The following is a 19,017-nucleotide window of genomic DNA, read 5'->3' as shown; positions in this document are numbered from 1 at the left end:
CGTGATGGTTGAAGTACTTCAAAAGATTGTTTCTTACATGTGAGCAATATTGAAAATTACCCTTATGGAACGGTTAGCATTTAGCCGCTTAATGGCTGTAATAATGCAGGTATACATAACCTTGAATGTCTGTACATTAAATAAAATTAATGAAAAACAAATATATTTACATATTGAAAATTAATATTTGAAGCCCACATCACCCACCCCTAATGTTGGTCTTTGTGAGTTTATAAAAGAGCTAGAGAACGAGAGAGATCCACATTAAAGGAGAGTGAATGTAATTATGTTTTATTATTCTTCTCTAATGTGTTCTCTAATCTTTGTCCTCAGTGGTTTGGTGGCTTATGCCTCTGTAAACATCTTGCTGATAATCCAATCAACTACTGGCCCTCTCCCTCCCTCCTTTTCTCTGTATTGTCTCTTCCTGCGACAGAGAGCAGAGATATCCATCTACGCCTACGTAGCACATGTCATTTCCTCTCCCTGCAGTAGTGGGAAGTGGAAGGAGTGGGTCAGGGCGATCTTGTAGTTGATATCTGTTTGCCTCATTTTATTACTCTTTTGCGGTTTGATAAGCTCTTGAGGACTGTACAGTCATTGGTATTCACTAATAGTCAGATTTTGCTCTGTCTGTGTCATGGAATGTTTGCATCTTGGGACACACAGATCCATTACACATAATTGTGAGTGGTCTCTTTTTTCTGTGTCTATGCCACTGTTTAAGTTGGTTTTGATTGGGTGAAGATGGGCTGACTGATTCTTACCAGCGGCACTGGATGCGGTAGGCCAGTTCTGAACCAGGACCCCCTGGGCTCCCTGCATTACCGAGGACTCCTCCATGTGCACTGAGCTGGAACACAAAAAACCACACATTCATATATTCACACACTGGAAAAGTAGAAAGTATAATGTACTGTAACTCACATACAGTATATAGTATGCTGTGTTAAACTGCACAACACAAGGTATCCATACACATAATTTACTACTTAGGGAGACTCTATGTGATGATTGTTTCATGTGTCTAAAATATAAGATCCCACATTTTCAATTCTCTCTTCTCTGCATATTTCCCATATTACCAATTCAAACCCTGGGGCATGTGGGGAGGGGTTGGGATTGCAGCAAACGCAATCTCAGAAATGGAACCTTCAGATTAGGATTTAAGTATTCACCCTACATTTCATTTCACTAGCATTCTCTGGATTATGGATTACAGATGGCCGTTACATTTTCACACCCACTCTGTGGGATTTTAGCACCCTCCCCTCCTCTTCTCTCCTCTCCCCTGAAAAACACCACACTCTCTGCAGTGCTGAACAACAGCAAACAGAAATGCTGCTATGAAAAACAGTTCTCTCTCACTGACTCTGCTTTATCTTTAACAAGATATGATTATATTTTCTCTACCTGCTGCTGTTTTGCTTTAATACACCTGTCCACTCTTCTCCCAACTGTCCTCAAGTATGAAACAAGGTTTAAGTTTAAACCTTCACTGAGGTCCCTGTGATCTGGACTTTCTTCCTCTTATTCTGTGTGTTTTTTATTTCTTGAAAGCAGGAGGCTTTCAATCTTTATGAAAGGTTTTGAGGAGTATAGGAATAGAATTTTGTAAATACATGTACAAGTCTGTGGTTAATAAAGGATAAACACAGTTATAAGTTGTATCAGACCAGATCCCTGTGCTTACAGTATGCGCAGTGGTTGTGTGAAGAGAGCACGAGTGATTTGGTGCTGGAAGCCATTTTAAGTGCTGTTAAGCACCAGCGTCATCAAGATACACTGATCAAATATTAATGGCAATAACTGGATTGATAATACACTTTTCAGCTAATGCTAATGATCTTTCTCATTTTCTACTTTCTGTTTGCAGCGTTAATATTTTTTCATTTGGCTAACTTTATTTGTTTCAAATCATAACTACAATGATGACAAAATGAACCCAAACACGACCTCATAAATCTCAGGAAAGGTTGTAAAATGAAATGGAATTAAATAGGTCAGTGTCATTACATGGTGTTTGGGTGTGGTATCCAAAACCTCTTATACAAGCTCTGATTACGTAGTGGAGTATAAATAGATGAACATTAGTGGGGCTTGGTACATGGGGGAGAGTCAACCTAAAATACATCAGAGGTAGCGAGTCACAAGAAAGATTTAATATATTCGACTGGTTCGCACATGCACATTAACTCGCATTAATCCCTGCTGTAATTATGAGATCTGTGTAACATTAATGACACTCAGTTGGTTCACTGTTCGTAATCTGCCATTAAAGTGCACACACATGAATAAATACATATGTGTATCTACACTGATACTGTAATGGAAGTGCTTCTACACAGCATTACATGACTCTGGTTGCATATGCACTGAGACATTATTTGCAGACTGGACAGCAGCACCAAGTTTAAATGATAAGCCGATCCTTTGGTCTTTCATTACTTTTACAATTGGATCAGTGCAAATAAAGTAACACATGCTGCTCAACACACACACACACACACACACACACACACACACACACACACACACACACACACACACAAGCCTCAGGAGATATGTCTCTGCGTAGCAACAGACAAATGCTGTTTATATGGAAGCTTTTTTGTAATTATGATGACATCTCATTAGCATGTCCCCTAATTTGGTCTGGTCCATCTGATCCCACAGCAGGTGCATGCCCAGTGTCTTATGGGTAATGTGATCATTGGTGTGGTCATGCTGCAATCCCCCTGTCCGTGATAGGCCATCTTTCCACCTGACTACCTGCCCTTCATCCATCACTGACCCCCTGCTTACCTTTCCGTCCTGTCAGTACTCCATCTGTCTGTGGCAATATTAAGAGAGCCATTTCCAAATGCATTTCTCTGCATTGTCTCTCCTCTCTCATATTTCACATTCCATTGTTTTCTATGATCCATATCAGAGTAATCATTTCCTCTTATTAAAATGTGATGTTTGTAATCTAATTTTGATCATTTGGGGTTTCCTCACAATTTATTGTAACTGTATAATTAATAGATATAATGTACATTGGGAAATGTGAAATGTAAATGGCAAGATGATCATTATTCTGTTTTGAAAATTACTGATTTTGAGTCAGAGCCCGTTTCCCCCTCAGTGCTGCAGTCACAGCTGAGCAACAGCTGGCAGCAAATGATTTCTACATCTTCTCAAAGGGGTAAAATTATCACCCAAAGGTTAACTAATCAAAATCAAAAAATATATGCATCAAGGTGACCCAACTTGAAAAGCAACATAAAAACTGTTGCCAGATATGTTAGATAACATGGGTCATAATCTTTTAAAACAAGATACTACTTTGTACCCAACTTGCTTTGACGAAGCCACAAATTATATTGTCACTGAATGAATATGTGCACCTTGTGCTGTAAACAACCATGTTATAACAGAAATTAACTTTTTGGTATGAAATTAATATCTGTGGCCTCCTCTGCACATCCATCACTCCTCTCCATTAATGATGACAGAAGCATGACTTTGCCTTACTGTTTTGCAGTCACATGCCATTTTATGTATATATGATCTTAATATATGCCTCAATGGTTTATTGAAGCCCTTTCTGTAGACTATTAGAGGATATATTACAGACCACCATATTGTTAGTAGTAAGTTGTCTTAGGTAGCAATCAGGCTTAACCAAGGAGGGCAGCTTAAGATCAGTCAGCTACTAAATGGTGCAGAATTTGTTTTTTTTTTTTGTTGTTCAAATTTTCATACATTATTAGGTGGAAAAAATACTGAACATTTCTTTTGGTCTTTAACAAATCATGATTTCAATGTATGAGTATGGTATGATGAGATACTTGCAAAGTGACAGAAACAAAATGGGGGTTCTTACCTCTGCATTACACCTCCTGCTCTCAGGGAGGCTGAATATCTCCAGTCTGCATTTGGCGCCTTGGGCTGCAAGAGAGAGTGAGAGGAATAGAGTCTTAAGTACAGGTGAAACCCAATACTGTCTCATTAATAAGTCATGGCGCCAACTGTTAGTGCATGTGCATCCCGCACACATGCACATGCACGCACACACACATACACACACACACACACACACACACACACACACACACACACACACACACACACAATCATAGCAGTGACAGCTTGCTTCTGCCTTTGGAGGGAAGTGAGTGATGAATTGAAGCTTGTAGGTGCACTCATCTCCTCCCACCCTACACCCTCCTCTCCTCCCCCTCCTCCCCTCTGTCCATGTCCTTTAAAAATGACTTTGAAAGATTTCACTCCAGTGGCCAAGTGACCCTGGTGCTGTGACACAAAGGCCCTGAAGCTTCTTGTCCAGGGTTAGTCTACTCTGACTAGACTGGCTGTGGTACAGTCCACTACCATGGAAATGTTGCAGGACTCTAACATTGTTGTATGTCCCTCCCTTTCTCTATATGCTGTACTACTCTTTATTACTTTCAAAATATGACATCACAAAAGCCATTACAATAGTACTGAAATATTGCAATGTTTTTCAGCAATGCTAGATAATGGCAGTGGTTTCTGAACAACCTCCACTATCTTCTGTATTTTTCCTCTATTCTGCCTCTATATATTCATCACTCCCTTTCTTGTGCTGCTGAGTTCTTTCTCCCTGTTACATCCTCTTTACACTGATCAAAACCTTGAGTTTCACTGGCACACAGTCCGCCTGAGTCAGTCTGACAAATCTCACCATGGAAACTGTGCAGAGCCCCGTCTACATTTTACCCTCCACCCATCGCCCTCTATCATTTCACTCCTGTGAAGGTCACAGGTGGAGGAAGGAAGAGGGAGGGGGGTAAAGATATCAATTCAATCCCCACCACTCATCATCAAGACTCAAGACACATTAAAACAGGGGGACACAAAGAAATACCACATCACTACAACCTCTGTCTGCCATTAATGCAATTCAATAGTGACATCCTAATATAAGACATCAGTGTATTTGCTTCTTGTAAGTTCCTATTACTACATTAAGATACAACATCATAAAACTTGACCAAATGTGGTAAGAGGAGATTGTGTAGATTGTGCAGCATAATGGGCTGTTAACCTGACCATATAGAGATCATATATGAGATTGAATTTTCTCTAATTTCAACCTAAACCACTGATAGAGCTAAACCAATCTGACTGAGAACACAAAATTCTCCCTGCTTGGCCATGCAGTTCATAAGAGACCCATTTGCAATCCCATTTCCTCTCAAATATGACAGATGTTCACTTGCTGCTGAAGCTGCATTGACCTCTATGAAGTCTGCAGTGGACATTCATCACCCTTGAAATCCAATATTTGGTCTTAATGAGAGAAGCCTGGTATTCCTCCAGGAGTCATTCAAGCAGAGCAGGTTATCTACAGGGACACGGAGTGCAGCAGCATCTCTGACACTTATCCATACTGGAAGTAGGTGCAATTATTTGAAGACAATCACCTATCAAAAAGCAATCAGTGGCTGGATCGATAGTTTAGATTGATACTGAAAGGAAAAAGATGTTAGTATGGTGTTAAACACAAAGTTAACAAAATCCCTCTGTCTAATTTTGTCTTTTACACAATGAAAAGGAAGAGAATGAGACAAAAACATTAAAAATACAGCCAGATTGTTCACAAATAGGACTAAAGAGCTTTACTAAACGTTTCCCCTGTTGCGGCATGGCAGTGGCCGAAGGGAGACTGGTCTGCTTGGCCGTATGGTGTTTATGGGGGTAAATTAAAACACACACATGCTAGCACATACTAGATACGAGCACCTGGAACCTAAACATGTCCGCGGTCTGAGATACACCCAACAGAAGACACACATGCAAAACTAAAATATTACCTGTCTTCACAGTAAATGTAGATAAAAACAAATAAAACAAAGAAAGAAAAATCAGACTCATGAGGAAGACAAATCAGTGCATTTTGTTTCATCATTTGAAAAGGAGAAATCAAATTAAGGGGAGATAGAAAATAAAAATCCTGTAGGTTTTTAGTGCACTAATTTCCTTGCCCAGCAGTTCATCGTAAATCAGGTAAAAAGAAAGCTGTTTGTTTGGCTGCTCAACCCTTTTCTTGCCTTTTCCTCCATTCTTCCCTCTCCCTCAGACTGAACACTTTCTAGCATGGATACAGAGCTCACACCTCCGCCATCAACACTGTGTCCAATCACCTTTCATCCCCCGCCTCATCTGCACAGAGCCAGCCAATCCACACGCTGTACTGAGAAACCCATCGCTGCCAGTTAATTACATAGCAAGAACAAACATGACTGGCATTTAATGAGGCACACGTCGATTGATAACAGAACAATTACCTTAAACATTTTTTTTATTCCTCTTTTTATCACTTATTTTCTCCCTTACCCTTTTCTGCACTGTACAGACAGAACCACAGAGGCTCTGGGGCAAACATGAATGTGTTGAAAACAAACAATGTTTGTTTTATCCTAATAATACTGTTTATTTAGCTACAACCAGGGATGATGCAAACAACTCTGCATACTGTCATCAACCTTTTATATAGAGAAATAATACCGTGGGGAAAAAAAATACTTTGCAACCATGAAATAAAGCTCCAATCTACATGAAACTCAGACGGCAGGAATGAGAGTCTCTGCCTCATTCCTGCCTTCTTCACCGATTCACAAACTCTGGCTTACTGTTCCGTACCAGAGAGGTACGTGACCAGAAGAGGATATTTTGGTGCAGTGGGACTGGTGGCCCTTGAAGTTGGCAAAGGCTGCACTATTTCCCAGACTCTCCCTCTATGTAGAGATAACCACTGTATGCCCTCTGGACCCACTGGACTTTAATATTGTGGCACACAACCCACAGCAGACAAACAACACTGGCTGTGTGAGGTCATAGGTGAACAAGCTACTAGTTTGTCTTGGTGAAGCGAGAATAAGTAATGGGGAGTGAGACAGAGACAGACAGAGAGGGATGCTTTTTAAAAAAATATTTTGAGTACAGCTCTATGCACAACTGTGGAGGAAAGAAATAAACAACTAAACAACTGGTCTTTAGCAAGCCGAGGACAGACATACAAAGGCACTATCTACCACATCCAACCCATCCACCCACTCAAATAAACACACAACCCAGAGAAGCTACCCACACTTGAGTATGCCAGCTTTCTATCTAATATCAAGATGCAGAACCTGAGGATAAATGTCACGTAATGAAAAAAACAGTAAAGGTAATAATGGAACTATATACATCAACAAAATGGTGGCATCTCTTTATACTGATAGACCCAAATCATTTAAATGTGTATGAGATACCTCAAAGGACTAAGCAAATCATTGGAGTGGCACACAAATAAGAACCTTTTTTTCAGTTTTTGTTACAAAGATGTCTTGGGTACAAATGATTGAAATGCCTAATAAATGTTCATATACAACTTACCACTCGAAAAACAATCTATCTAAAAAGCAAGCAGGATAATTTATTTTTGAAATTACACGCCAGAGGAACAGCTGAGACTTGTATACAGCTCTAGAGCTGTAAATGTCAACTGCAACCCTACTGCAAGAACTCACCCCAGAGCAAAACCTAAACCATAACTCTCAAGTCAGTTTTCCATTTATGGCTTGTGTTTATTGGGTAGTTTACTGCTGTGGGACAATCTTAAATAACGAATACACACATCACACCAGACACACACCTGAATGGCAGTTGCGTCTGGCATACTGAGACGCCGAACAAATATCTGGCTCTGTCCGCTGTGGCTGGTGACGTAGCCTGAGCCCCAGGTGCCACTGTGGGGCCGTCCCGTGTTGTAGAACATAAAAGTGTCACTTCCTGACGTCGCAGTCAGGCATGTTTTATAACAGTATGTTTTGGTCAAAGACCCATTACCCCGCACTTCAATATAATGCGGTTCCACTTTGAGGTCACGACGCATGGCCACATTATTGTTTGGTTGCCCCCCACCTGCGCCTCCACCTCCGGCTCCACCTCCACCTCCACCTCCACCTCCACCTGCAGCTCTTGCTCCACCCCCACCACCACCTGCTGCGTTACCCCCCTCTTGCGCACTCTTCTTGGATACGCAGCATGGGGAGCAGGAACCAGGCTGGGTGCAGTAGGCATGGCAACGTACAATGGCCAGCACAAAGACGGTGACCAAGAACACAAAGGTAGTGGCACTCAGGGCAATGATGAGGTAGAGGGTGACATTGGAAAACATTAGGGGGCTGTTGGGCCTGATGATGCGCTTGGGGTCAGGGGCCAACTTTGGCGGCAGCTCCATAACGTGTACATGGATAGTGGTAGTGGAGGAGAGTGGTGGTAGGCCATTATCACGCACCAGCACCGTCAGAGCGAAGGAGGTGGAGTTGTCCTCAATGACACGCCTTGTGGTGCGGATCTCACCTGTGTGCTCATGAACCTTGAACAGGTCAAGGTCTGCATTGGTCTGCTCCAGGGCATAGAGCAGCCAAGCGTTCTGTCCTGCATCACCATCCCATGCCATCACCCTGGTTACCAACACTCCTGCTTCGGCGTTTTTCATCAGAGTCTCTGTGGTGCGGCTCCCATTGGCAGGTGGGTAGACGATCCTGGGCATATGGTCATTCTGATCCATGATGTAAACATAGACTGTGGCCACGCGGCTGAGGGGAGGTACGCCGTTGTCCTGGGCTTTAACCTGAAAGTGAAACTCTCTCAGCTTCTCAAAGTCGAAGGCTCGCAGAGCATAAGCTTCACCTGTATTAGGTTTGATGCTGACGTAGCTCGCTACTGGGATACCATGATTGTTATCATTGAGGACAGTATAGGTGATGCGTGCATTTTCTGCAGCATCAGCGTCTGTGGCCTTCACAACACACAGAGGTGCACCGGGAGCATTGTTCTCTGTAATGTAAACAGTATATGATGTCTGTTCAAAGCGAGGTGGGTTATCATTAACATCTGCAACGTCGACTTTAAAGGTCATTTGAGATGACAGCGGTGGAGTGCCTCCATCGATGGCGTTGACCGTGACGTTGTAGGATGAGATGGTTTCCCGGTCCAGGAAAGCGGATGTGACGATGGTATAGTGGTTACGGAAGGACTTGATCTTGAAAGGCAAATTAGGCATGATCTCCAGGGTTACTTGTTTGTTTGGTCCAGAGTCACGGTCATTCACACTGATCAATGCTACAACCGTGTCAGCCCGGGCGTCTTCACGTACAGGGCTGGAGAGTGAAGACAGTACAATGTCAGGAATGTTGTCATTCACATCTAAAACTTCTACTACTACTTTACAGTGCACTGCCACAGGAGCTGGCCCCTTGTCCATTGCCTGTATGTACATTTCATATGAGTTTGTCTCCTCATAGTCTATATTGTTTTTCACCCTGATTTCCCCAGTGTCTGTATCCATGGAAAACATCTGTCTGACTCTTTCTGGCGTGTAACTGCTGAAGGAGTAAAAAACTTCCCCATTTGAACCCTCATCAGGATCTGTAGCATTTAACTTGATCACAAGTGCGCCCTTTGGTGAGTTTTCAGACAGTTTTACTTTGTACACGGAGCTGTCAAACGCAGGCACATTGTCATTTGCATCAAGGATACGAACATTGATTTTGGCTGTCCCAGTTCGCTGTGGGGTGCCTCCATCCATAGCTGTCAGGATTAGCTGATGAGAGGGCACCTGCTCGCGGTCAAAGGGCTTTTTGAGAATGAGCTCGATGTGCTTATTATTGAAAAAGGGCTTAATTGAGTCCAGAGTGAGGTGGTCGTTTAGACTGAGGCGGTACTGCTTCACGGAGTTGGAGCCGTCATCCGCATCCTGAGCTCCCTCGATATGGAACCGCGACCCGGTGTGTGCGGATTCCGACACCTCAAGTTGATACTCATCTCGAGGGAACTGCGGTGAGTTATCGTTCACGTCCAAAATCTCCACCTCCACGTTGTGCATCTCCAGCGGATTCTCTAATACCACCTCCAGGTTGCGTGAACAGGTGCCACTGAATTCACAAAATGTCTCTCGGTCAATGCGGTCACTCACCACCAGCTTCCCGGTTTTGTGATTTATGGTGAAATATCTCCGTCCGCTGTCAGGTGTGATTCTGACGCGTCGGGTGGAAAGTTTCCTCAGGTCCAGACCCAAATCCCGGACAATGTCACCGACCAATGCCCCGTTCTCCAACTCCTCCGGAATGGAGTACCGAATTTGTGCGTTTGTAAGGCCACCGAGTACGAACATAACCAAATATAAAGAAAAAGGCACATTCTCCTTTACACTGTAACAGCATCGCGCCGTCACAGCCATCGCAGGCACGCAGGATATGGAGACGGGTTGGAGAAATCTTTCCGCCTTTTTAGCTTGCTGTGCGTCCCCACCCGCCTCATTAAAAACGAGGGAATAGTCCGTGCATAACTCCGACTATGTGCAGGACGACCACCGCATCCTCTCTGGTGCCTGGTTAAAGTGGATTTTTCCCTGTGCATCCATGTTTTCCTTTGTTTGGCTGGGTGATGTTTTTAAATTTCTCTATCCTCCTAGCGAGGGTGAGTCCTTTCACTGATGCTGCCTATTGGTCTCTCTCCCCCTCCCTCCCTCTCCCTCTCTCTCTCTCTCTCTCCCTGCGATGTGGTGATGGTGTCTGTGGGCAAAGGGGGAGGGGGAGCCACTCGCTGAAACGATGCTGGCTGCATTTCAGCACCTTAGATAAAATGATCGAGCACCATCTAATAAAAATAAACCCCCCAAAGACGAAAGATTTTTCAGTTTTATCAATATGTCTATCTTCAAATTTTGTGCGTCGTACATGGAGCAGGCAGCGTCATCTGGGGAAATTAATTCGACACAACCGTTTTCCATCTTTTTGTCAGTGCCACCGCCCTTTTCATTGTGCGCCGGGAAACTGATTTATGAACCAGCCTGGCGATTAGACTTCTTCACTGATGCAAACCCACAATTACTGAGGAGCCCTCTAGCCAAAGCAGATTTCTGACATACAGACTATGTTTAGAAAATAAGAGAAAACGGTTAAATAAACAAACTGTACAGATGAAAAGCACAATCGAATTGATTTTTAGCGCAACAACTCAGTAATTTTCAGCGTATAGCCTATTTTATATGAAGACAAAAGCCATAGGGATAAGAGGAGGTGACAGGTGAACTGAAATGAGCCATTAGACCAACAGCGGAATCTGGCTGTTTCACCTTGTGTCTGTTCGTGAGTTAACTGCAGAGACACTGGGGATTTATGGCAGCACAAAAACATTTTCTGTTCCTTCATGATACCACTTTGCCCCACAGTGACAGCTGACGATGCACTTAAAACCGCTATTGGACGCTGGGTGCTGCAGAGCCCTTCCTGCCACAGGGTCAGTCCCTCATAAGTTACACACAAAGCCCATGCTGTCATGAGGTTGTTCACTGGTGACGACACTATAGCAGCCTTTAGTGACAAGATGCTCCAGATGTGGCCCTTTACCACATCATGCCAAATATACACTTTTGACCTCATCTCCTGACAGGCAGCACTTACAAAGAGTGACAGGTTGAAAGGGTTTTGCTTTCATTTGTTATCGCCTTTATAGCCTTAATTAATAATTGTACACATAATCAGCCACAACATCATATTGCTACCACATCAAATGGGCAATTATGCATTTTAAACAGCTGACTTCATAGATGTCATCACAGGAAAATCAGACCTTCTTAGTTTCTGGTGACAAGACATATTTTTAAGAGTCCAAGACATTCTGACATCGCATGTCTAATATAGCAAGTGGTCCAAGTGCTCTAGTCTCAGCACCCATGTACCTCAATTAAATTATAATTTAAACTGGATTCATGTTAATTGGATGGGACCTTACCCCTAATGCAGTCCACATGACAGAGACTAATGGAAGATCTTTTGACACTCAATTCAATTTGATATCTGCAACGTCAGCGGGAAACCTGAGGAGTTCAATGTTCGCAATTTCAAAAAGCTCCTGATATAACTCTCCAAGAATTTAATATCTGCTAAAAATGAATTATGTGGGTTTCCAAATGAATTCATCCACCGACATTAACACTGTTCTGCTGTGAACAATCACCACTCTTGAAACATTATGCTGTGGAGATGCCCTCGTGAGACCCTGAGCCATCCTGATTCACCCCGGCCATTAGGCCAAGATGCGCGTCCACCGCCCACATCTTTCCCCTCTCCTGGTATGCTGCCACTTTCACCCACGCCCGGTCTGCCCACGGCGATGAGAGCGCTTAGCATCCCAGGAGACGGGGAGAAGACAGTGACTCACTCGGATGCTGCTAGTGGAAGGGTAGATACAGAGTGACTCTTCACACTCCTGGGTGACGAGGAGGAGGTGGTGAAACGGGGAGTTGGAGAAGCAGCTAAATGTCCTTTGAAAGAAGACTAATTATTACATACAAAAAACCCATTCTACATACAATGTGTTTATAAAAGACTCAGTCTGTGGTGTGGTTAATCTCTAACAGTATCAGTATAATAATAGCAAAGTGTGCCTGTTAAGAAAATAATTTCGTATGACGCCATTTGAATATTTATTTGTGCTTATCTTTGCAGTGCTTCTGAAAAACATGCAAGAGTCTATATCTGGCATGACTTTCTCTCTCTGCACTATTATCCCTCTGAGCAGCGGTGATAACAGGGTTCCTTTCAACCGGGGCTAGTAGTCTCTGATGGGTCTACATGTACGGCCCGCCACGCTACCTGTGACATTTAGCAGATTTTCCCGGTGGGACGTGTGGATCTGCCTGTTTGGCAATGACACAAAAATGAAAACGACTTTTATCTCTTCTATTACACACACAGAGCTGGATTTACATGTGACCTTTGCACCTTTTTTCTCTCCCTCTCCACTTCCGATGTGCTTAAGGATATGTCACAGCTTTCTCATACCTGTTTAAAAAACGCACATCTGTTCCAGCATTAATTACACGCTGAGGAGCTGCGGATTTCTCACTCAAGGGTGTTGCAAATAAAGTTATCACCATTAGTCCACCAGCAGACAGACGCCTGTTACGCATCAACAAACACTGATTTCAGAGATAATTAGCGAATTGGTATTTCTTTTAAGTCCACCTTGTTTTAAACAACCACAGGTTGGCTTAACTCTGTTCTAATCCATCCACATAAATTCAATTACCTTAACTTGACACTATTTGTGTCCTCAACCCCCTTTGCAATCCCTTCATGCTCTCACTTCCCCCCATCGTCTCTCGCCTCTCTTTCCACTCTGGAGTGTCTCCAGCTGTGGCCCTGTCCTCGACATCCGCTGTGCCAGCTGAGGGCTGGCTGAGGGGCATACTGGGGTCTTAAGTGGGAACACAAGAGCTCATACCTTTTACAGACTGATAGAGACACACACACAAAAAAACTGGGTGAGAAAAATTTGCAATATGGCGATTCAGATTTTTAAAAATTAAGACTCCATCATCCCTATGCCAGAATATTAACATCCCCCTGTCCATTAATTATGCAAGATGGCCACTATATTAATAACATCCCCTTCACCAAAGACTCAACCTCATTAATATTGTAAGTGACCATTCTAAAAGCCATTCATATTACCTCCCCTAAGAGTCTGGAATTCCCCCATTTTCAGTGAGTCAGATGACAACAGAGATCCAAATGGGTCACAGCTGGGCTATCATGAAGCAGGGCTCCTTGCATCACTCCCTCAGTCAACTTATATACAAACAAGAGGCAGTCATGCAAACTTAAAGGGCACTTGTGCCTGTGGGCGTGCACGCTCACTCTCTCCCCCACACACAAGCAGTGTAAAAGACAACCAAATAAACCCAAATGATAATTGAGAAAAAACTAAATTATTTTGTCTGGATGACTGTCAGAGCATGCCAGCTTTTGTGTCCCCTCATTCTTTCATTGACTTCTGTTCAATATAGTCTGAGGAGCTGTAATTAATTTAATTAAAAGACATCAGTCACAGTGAATTGGCTGCCTTAAATGGCAGGGAACATGTAAGTGCAACAGCCATCATGGGCTTTAATGAACAGATGCACTGGCTACAGGGAATGAGAGACCACTAGAGGTTAAACTGGCTGCAGGTTCACATGTAAAAGTTCATTAGAAGCTTTATTTTAAAGCATTTATAGGGAGAAGGAAATTCTCTTTCATCATCAAAGACAGCTAGCCCTAAGGTTTGAAATCAATTTAATCCTATTCAAAACCTTATATCATAAAGCTTTAGTTTCATGGAATGTGACAGCAAGCATATCGTATTATGGACTACATTGGTCCTGGTATGTTTAAGGCACTAATAATGCCTTCATTTTTCTTCATGCTATTTTTCAGAGAGAAGAGGAGAGAAGGAAATAGAGGAAATGTCTTCAGGGTGTTGTGTAGGTGGACACCAGTGTCTGTGGTACCAGAAAATGTGTTTTCAGATTTAGTTAATTCAAAAAGATGCAATGAAATAAAGAAATTGACACAGAAACAGCCCTTTTTCTTAGAGGTGATAGCACAACCTGGCACTTTATCATACAAAATGAGTTAAAAAAAAAAGCTACCCTTGATGGGTGTTGTTATGGCATGTGTAAAATTACAGTAACATTCTTCAGAGAAAGTGGAAATAGTTTAAATATCACAAGCCAATCACATTAACAATTAATCTAATGCTGCATTAGGCCCAGTTCATGTTGTCCTTTGGTAATCTCTCCTGCTGAAACCAAGATATAAAATATGGATGACGACAAATGAGTCTCTTCAGGATAAGTGTAATAAATGCTGTGTATTCAGATTCAGTTATGCCAGTAAAAAAAAAAGAGGTTAAAAGTAATGCCGAATGCTCTGCACATTTAACCCTACTGTATGATAGAGCAGGAGAGGCAGCCTAAGCAAGAGGGAACAAAGGTGGGAGAGACAGTGAAATTGGTCCCTCTGTTGGAATAAATCGGTAGTACAAGGGTTGGACACGTGATCATCACCCCACTGCCCAGCCACACAGGCTTTCTCATTAAGCCAGAGCACTAAAACATAATCCCAGCTGAGTGTGTGTGTGTTTGACAGAGAGAGAGAGAGAGAGAGAGAGAGAAAGAAAGAGAGAGAGAAATAGAGAGAGAAATAGAGAGAGAGAGAGAGAGAGAGAGAGAGAGAGAGAGATTTTCTTTTCATTTTCTTTCTCATATCCACTACAGTGATAGGAAATGGATAGAGCAAGATAAGGCAAGACACCCTCCAGAGGTGAAATGATAAAGAGTGTAAAGCATCAGCATATAAAACATGCTGATGGTAGAATCTACAATACCAATGTTTTTTAATGAAAACAGTGACTATTAATTTACCATAAATCTACTAGATGACACTTAAAAGATGATTCATTCAAAATGCCAGAAAAAAGCCAGCTGATCTCAAGCATTTTTGTCTCTAAGGTTATTGTTTAACATTAGACGCAACACTTTATCACAGTTAAGGCAGCATAATCAAATGACAAGAATAAAAAAATGTGCAGAAAAAATCTCGATATACAGACTGCTAAGTTGTATCAGCCTCTACAGACTAGTGAATGGTATTATTTAGCATATTGGTTTATGACAAAGCTGTGCTCTCATACCTCCTTCTTGTCATTATTTCTTCTAGGCAAAAAAAAAACTTTTCCATTTTAAAATCTCCAAAACAAAGTCCCATGGTAACCACAATCCCTTTACTCAGGTGGACACAGTAAGCGGGTGGAGGAGGCATTCTCTGGGTATGTTTGTTTGTCTTGATCCCTCGTGTACCTTGCTTTCAAATATAAAGGGCATGAGAAAACTAAAAGCAGCACAAATCCCTCCCTCTGGGGCTCGATAGGGGTTAAACAGCTCCTTGGTTGTCCTGGTTCAGCCTGTGCATAAATCAAACAGATTCTTGTTGTGGCACTGAACAAAGCTATCAGGAAATGCAGGCAGGCTTTGGATACTTCCCTCTTAGGATGCCCTGGCTTTGTATCCTTGCCGGATGGGAGAGGATGGAACCCGTGGTTCTGAGCATGACAAAGCTAATCTAATGACTACAACAACATCCCGATGCCACTAAGAGGGAGTATGGATGAAGGACGAGTTGGTGGAAGTGGGGGAGAAAGGGGTGGGGTGGTGATAAGTTCTTCCCTTTATCTGTGACCAATTGTAAGCATGTGGTGTTCTCACTCAGCTACAGGGCATGTATTTAATGTGTATTTTTTGTCCATCTCATCCTAAGAAGCTCCCGTTTTCTCACTATCTCACACTCAAGGCTTGAGTGCTGTATTTGTGTCTTTCTCTAAAACCCTCTCCTTTTTTAGAACAATTTCTCTAATCTCACACACTTTCCTCTCGTTTGCTCACTTCCTTTATCCGTCTACTGACTTGGCATTTCTGCTCCTGGTGCTGTACATCTTTCTCTTTGTCTTTCTCTCCAGCTCTCCTGTCTCCTATTGTGTCCACCTTGTTTCGTTCCTGCTTGCCTTTACAGCACATGCTGGGATGGAAGTGTGGGTGGGGGCGGGTACATACTGGCAGCTCCCTGGAAACAGACTAGTTCATCATTTCATTAAGGCTCAGAACAGTCTCCATGGCAACCACAGACAGCAGCACTAACCTCACTCACACAGAGGACACACCCTTGTAAGGGAGAAAAACAGGAAGTGCTACACATAGGCTAAGTGTGTGACAGAAAAATAAAGAAGGGGGAATGACTGACGTATAGATGTTACAGATAACATATTCAGATAATAGTCCACACAAAAGTGACACAAATTACCAAGAGGCAATCACATTGCTGTTATGTCACCTTGTATTAAAACTGCCACAGTAAGGACATTTCTTTTTTGTCCATCTGTTAAACCCATCTGTGCACTAGAACTGCACTGATTAGACAATTATTTGCCAACTATTACACTAACCGCCAACTATTTGATAATAAATTAGTCATTTTAAGTCATTTTTTAAGAAAATAATTTCCAAATTCTCTGACTCCAGATAGTGTGATAGTAAACTTAATATCTTGTGTGTCTGTATCACCTTGGGCAGTGGTTGGCGTCTTTCCACCATTTTCTGACATTCTATGGAGCAAACATCTAATCAGTTAATCGAGAAAATAATTGACAGATTAATCGATAATGAAAATAATCGTTAGTTGCAGTCCTACTCCACCAAAATGACTTTACTGTATGACTGCAATCTATGAACTGTGAACCACTTAGTGTGTGTGCCTCAACCAAGATAATGTACTGTAGAATCAATAATTAAAGCATTTTGCAGTATGGGGGAGGCAGAGTTAGAAGCTTTCATTGGATAGACAGTCTAAACCCTATACCATCGTCTTATGTACTGCCAGAAAACTACTGCTCTCTCAATAGCTCTTCAGTGTGTACACATCATTAGCATTACCGTGGTTCTATAAAACACCCACGCCAAGAAAATCTGTCATGTGCACACATGCACAGTCTTGCGGCCACATAAAAATATCCTGTAACACAACACTCCAGCAAAAACACACGATGTTCTCATGGCCGCATGGTTAAAAGCCTCTCCTCCTCATTCTCCCTGGCCTTTAGCCCCGCCCAACCGGTTTAGCTGTGACTAGGTGTAGTCAGCCCCGCCCAGCCGCAGAGGAGAGCAGGAGGCAAAGCTGAGCCGAGCGGAGCTGATACCTCGATCGGTACTGAAGCTCCCTGCTGCTGCTGCTGCGACTGCAGCCAGTAGCGGAAAATTACCTGCCCCTCCCCCCGCTCTCCCACATTCACAGAGAGCTGCAGCATACAGAACACATACTGAACCACTTTTACGCAGAGAGGCAGCCCCAGGCATTGTTTGAGGAAACACAGTATGGAGAGCTTGTACATACGTAGATTGTATCGGAGGGGAGGGGAAAAAAGCAACAGCCTAACGCAGGTTTATTCTGATGGCGCATGTAGCGCGCTGCCACCTTTAAATCACACGCTGACCCACTTAAAAGCGACACAGCCCATACACATCGCATGCAAAATGCAAAGTCTGAGTGTGAGCGCACAAAGCTCTGGTCGAGTCTCCATCACACTGAGCCAACCACACGAACGGAGCTTTGACAGATCGGGCCATGCTTGTTTGTGCTGAACCACTCCCTGAAATGAGGTCATATTGTCTGAGTGACTCAAAGCATCATAGATCCACCGCAGCGCACAGTGCACTAAACTTCACCGAGATTATTTGAACACAGTCTACCAGTTAAGAGAAATAACATTATTACTGAATGCTTATAGATATAACAAATGTACATAAAACAGAAGATTTAACCACTGACAAATTAAATCAAAACAGAACACACAGGGCGCTTCTACGCTATTCGGTATGAGCGGATCAGGGTCATAGGAATGTTAATGATAATATATTAAATCGTGTTTACAGAGCTCTAAAGCTGATAGCACACATGTCTTTAGAGATGGACGCTAATTCCCTGTTAGTTCTCTCAGCTGCTCCCCTTCTCAGGGATTGCTGGTGAAGAGGAGGGGGAGGGGAAAGAGATCTGGCAGCATGGATGAGGAGGAGGAAGGAGAGAAAAAGGAGCAGGTTTGGGATGAATAATATCTCGATATTACCGAGCAAAATAAAAAGGGGGAAATGGAGCAGGCAGTTGTAAGAAAAATAGAAATGTAAAGGGAATTACACATAGAACTAGTAGATCCAATTGCACAATACAGAATTTGTAGGATGAGAGCATGGTATTTTAATGAAGAACATCTACATTTATATTTAAAGCAGTTGTATTTTTAGAGCAGAGAATAGCCTATGAACACAGGATCCTTGGCTCACAAATCTTTTGTATTGAAAGTAAAAAGATATTGGCAAAAAACCCCAACTTTTCCCAAGGTGTTAATCTATTATTAGTAACACATGATTAGACAGTACCCTATAAAAGTATAACTGTGTTTCACAATACATTGAGGTCTTGGAAGTGTAGTCTCTAAGAGCTGCAATATTAAGACAAGGGAGCATGGCTCAATAAGTTGAAAACATAAGCCTATATTACAGACTAATGGAGCTTTTAAAAATATTACTTAAACAATTATGTAAGTAATTGCTCTGGGTAGAATTTA

At 42.5% G+C, this 19,017-nt stretch overlaps 1 protein-coding gene across 16 annotated transcripts in view; it reads right to left on the bottom strand.

The window, feature by feature from the left end:
- The window catches only part of LOC137189403 (protocadherin alpha-C2-like), a 135,177-nt gene that overhangs the window by 11,515 nt on the left and 104,645 nt on the right, over positions 1-19,017 (bottom strand). For 15 of the 16 annotated variants that reach the window (XM_067599215.1, XM_067599204.1, XM_067599205.1 and 12 more), the window contains exons 2-3: positions 3,869-3,933; positions 768-853 (exon numbers count right to left, since the gene is read on the bottom strand). In XM_067599215.1, coding sequence (XP_067455316.1) covers positions 768-853; positions 3,869-3,933 — 151 coding nt within the window. Of the gene's footprint in view, positions 1-767; positions 854-3,868; positions 3,934-7,666; positions 10,811-19,017 lie in introns of those variants that run through there. The other variant, XM_067599200.1, reaches the window with a different exon arrangement.

The sequence above is a fragment of the Thunnus thynnus genome, chromosome 9, assembly GCF_963924715.1.
Source record: "Thunnus thynnus chromosome 9, fThuThy2.1, whole genome shotgun sequence".
Taxonomy (NCBI): domain Eukaryota; kingdom Metazoa; phylum Chordata; class Actinopteri; order Scombriformes; family Scombridae; genus Thunnus; species Thunnus thynnus.
This window is presented reverse-complemented; position numbering and strand designations above follow the sequence as displayed.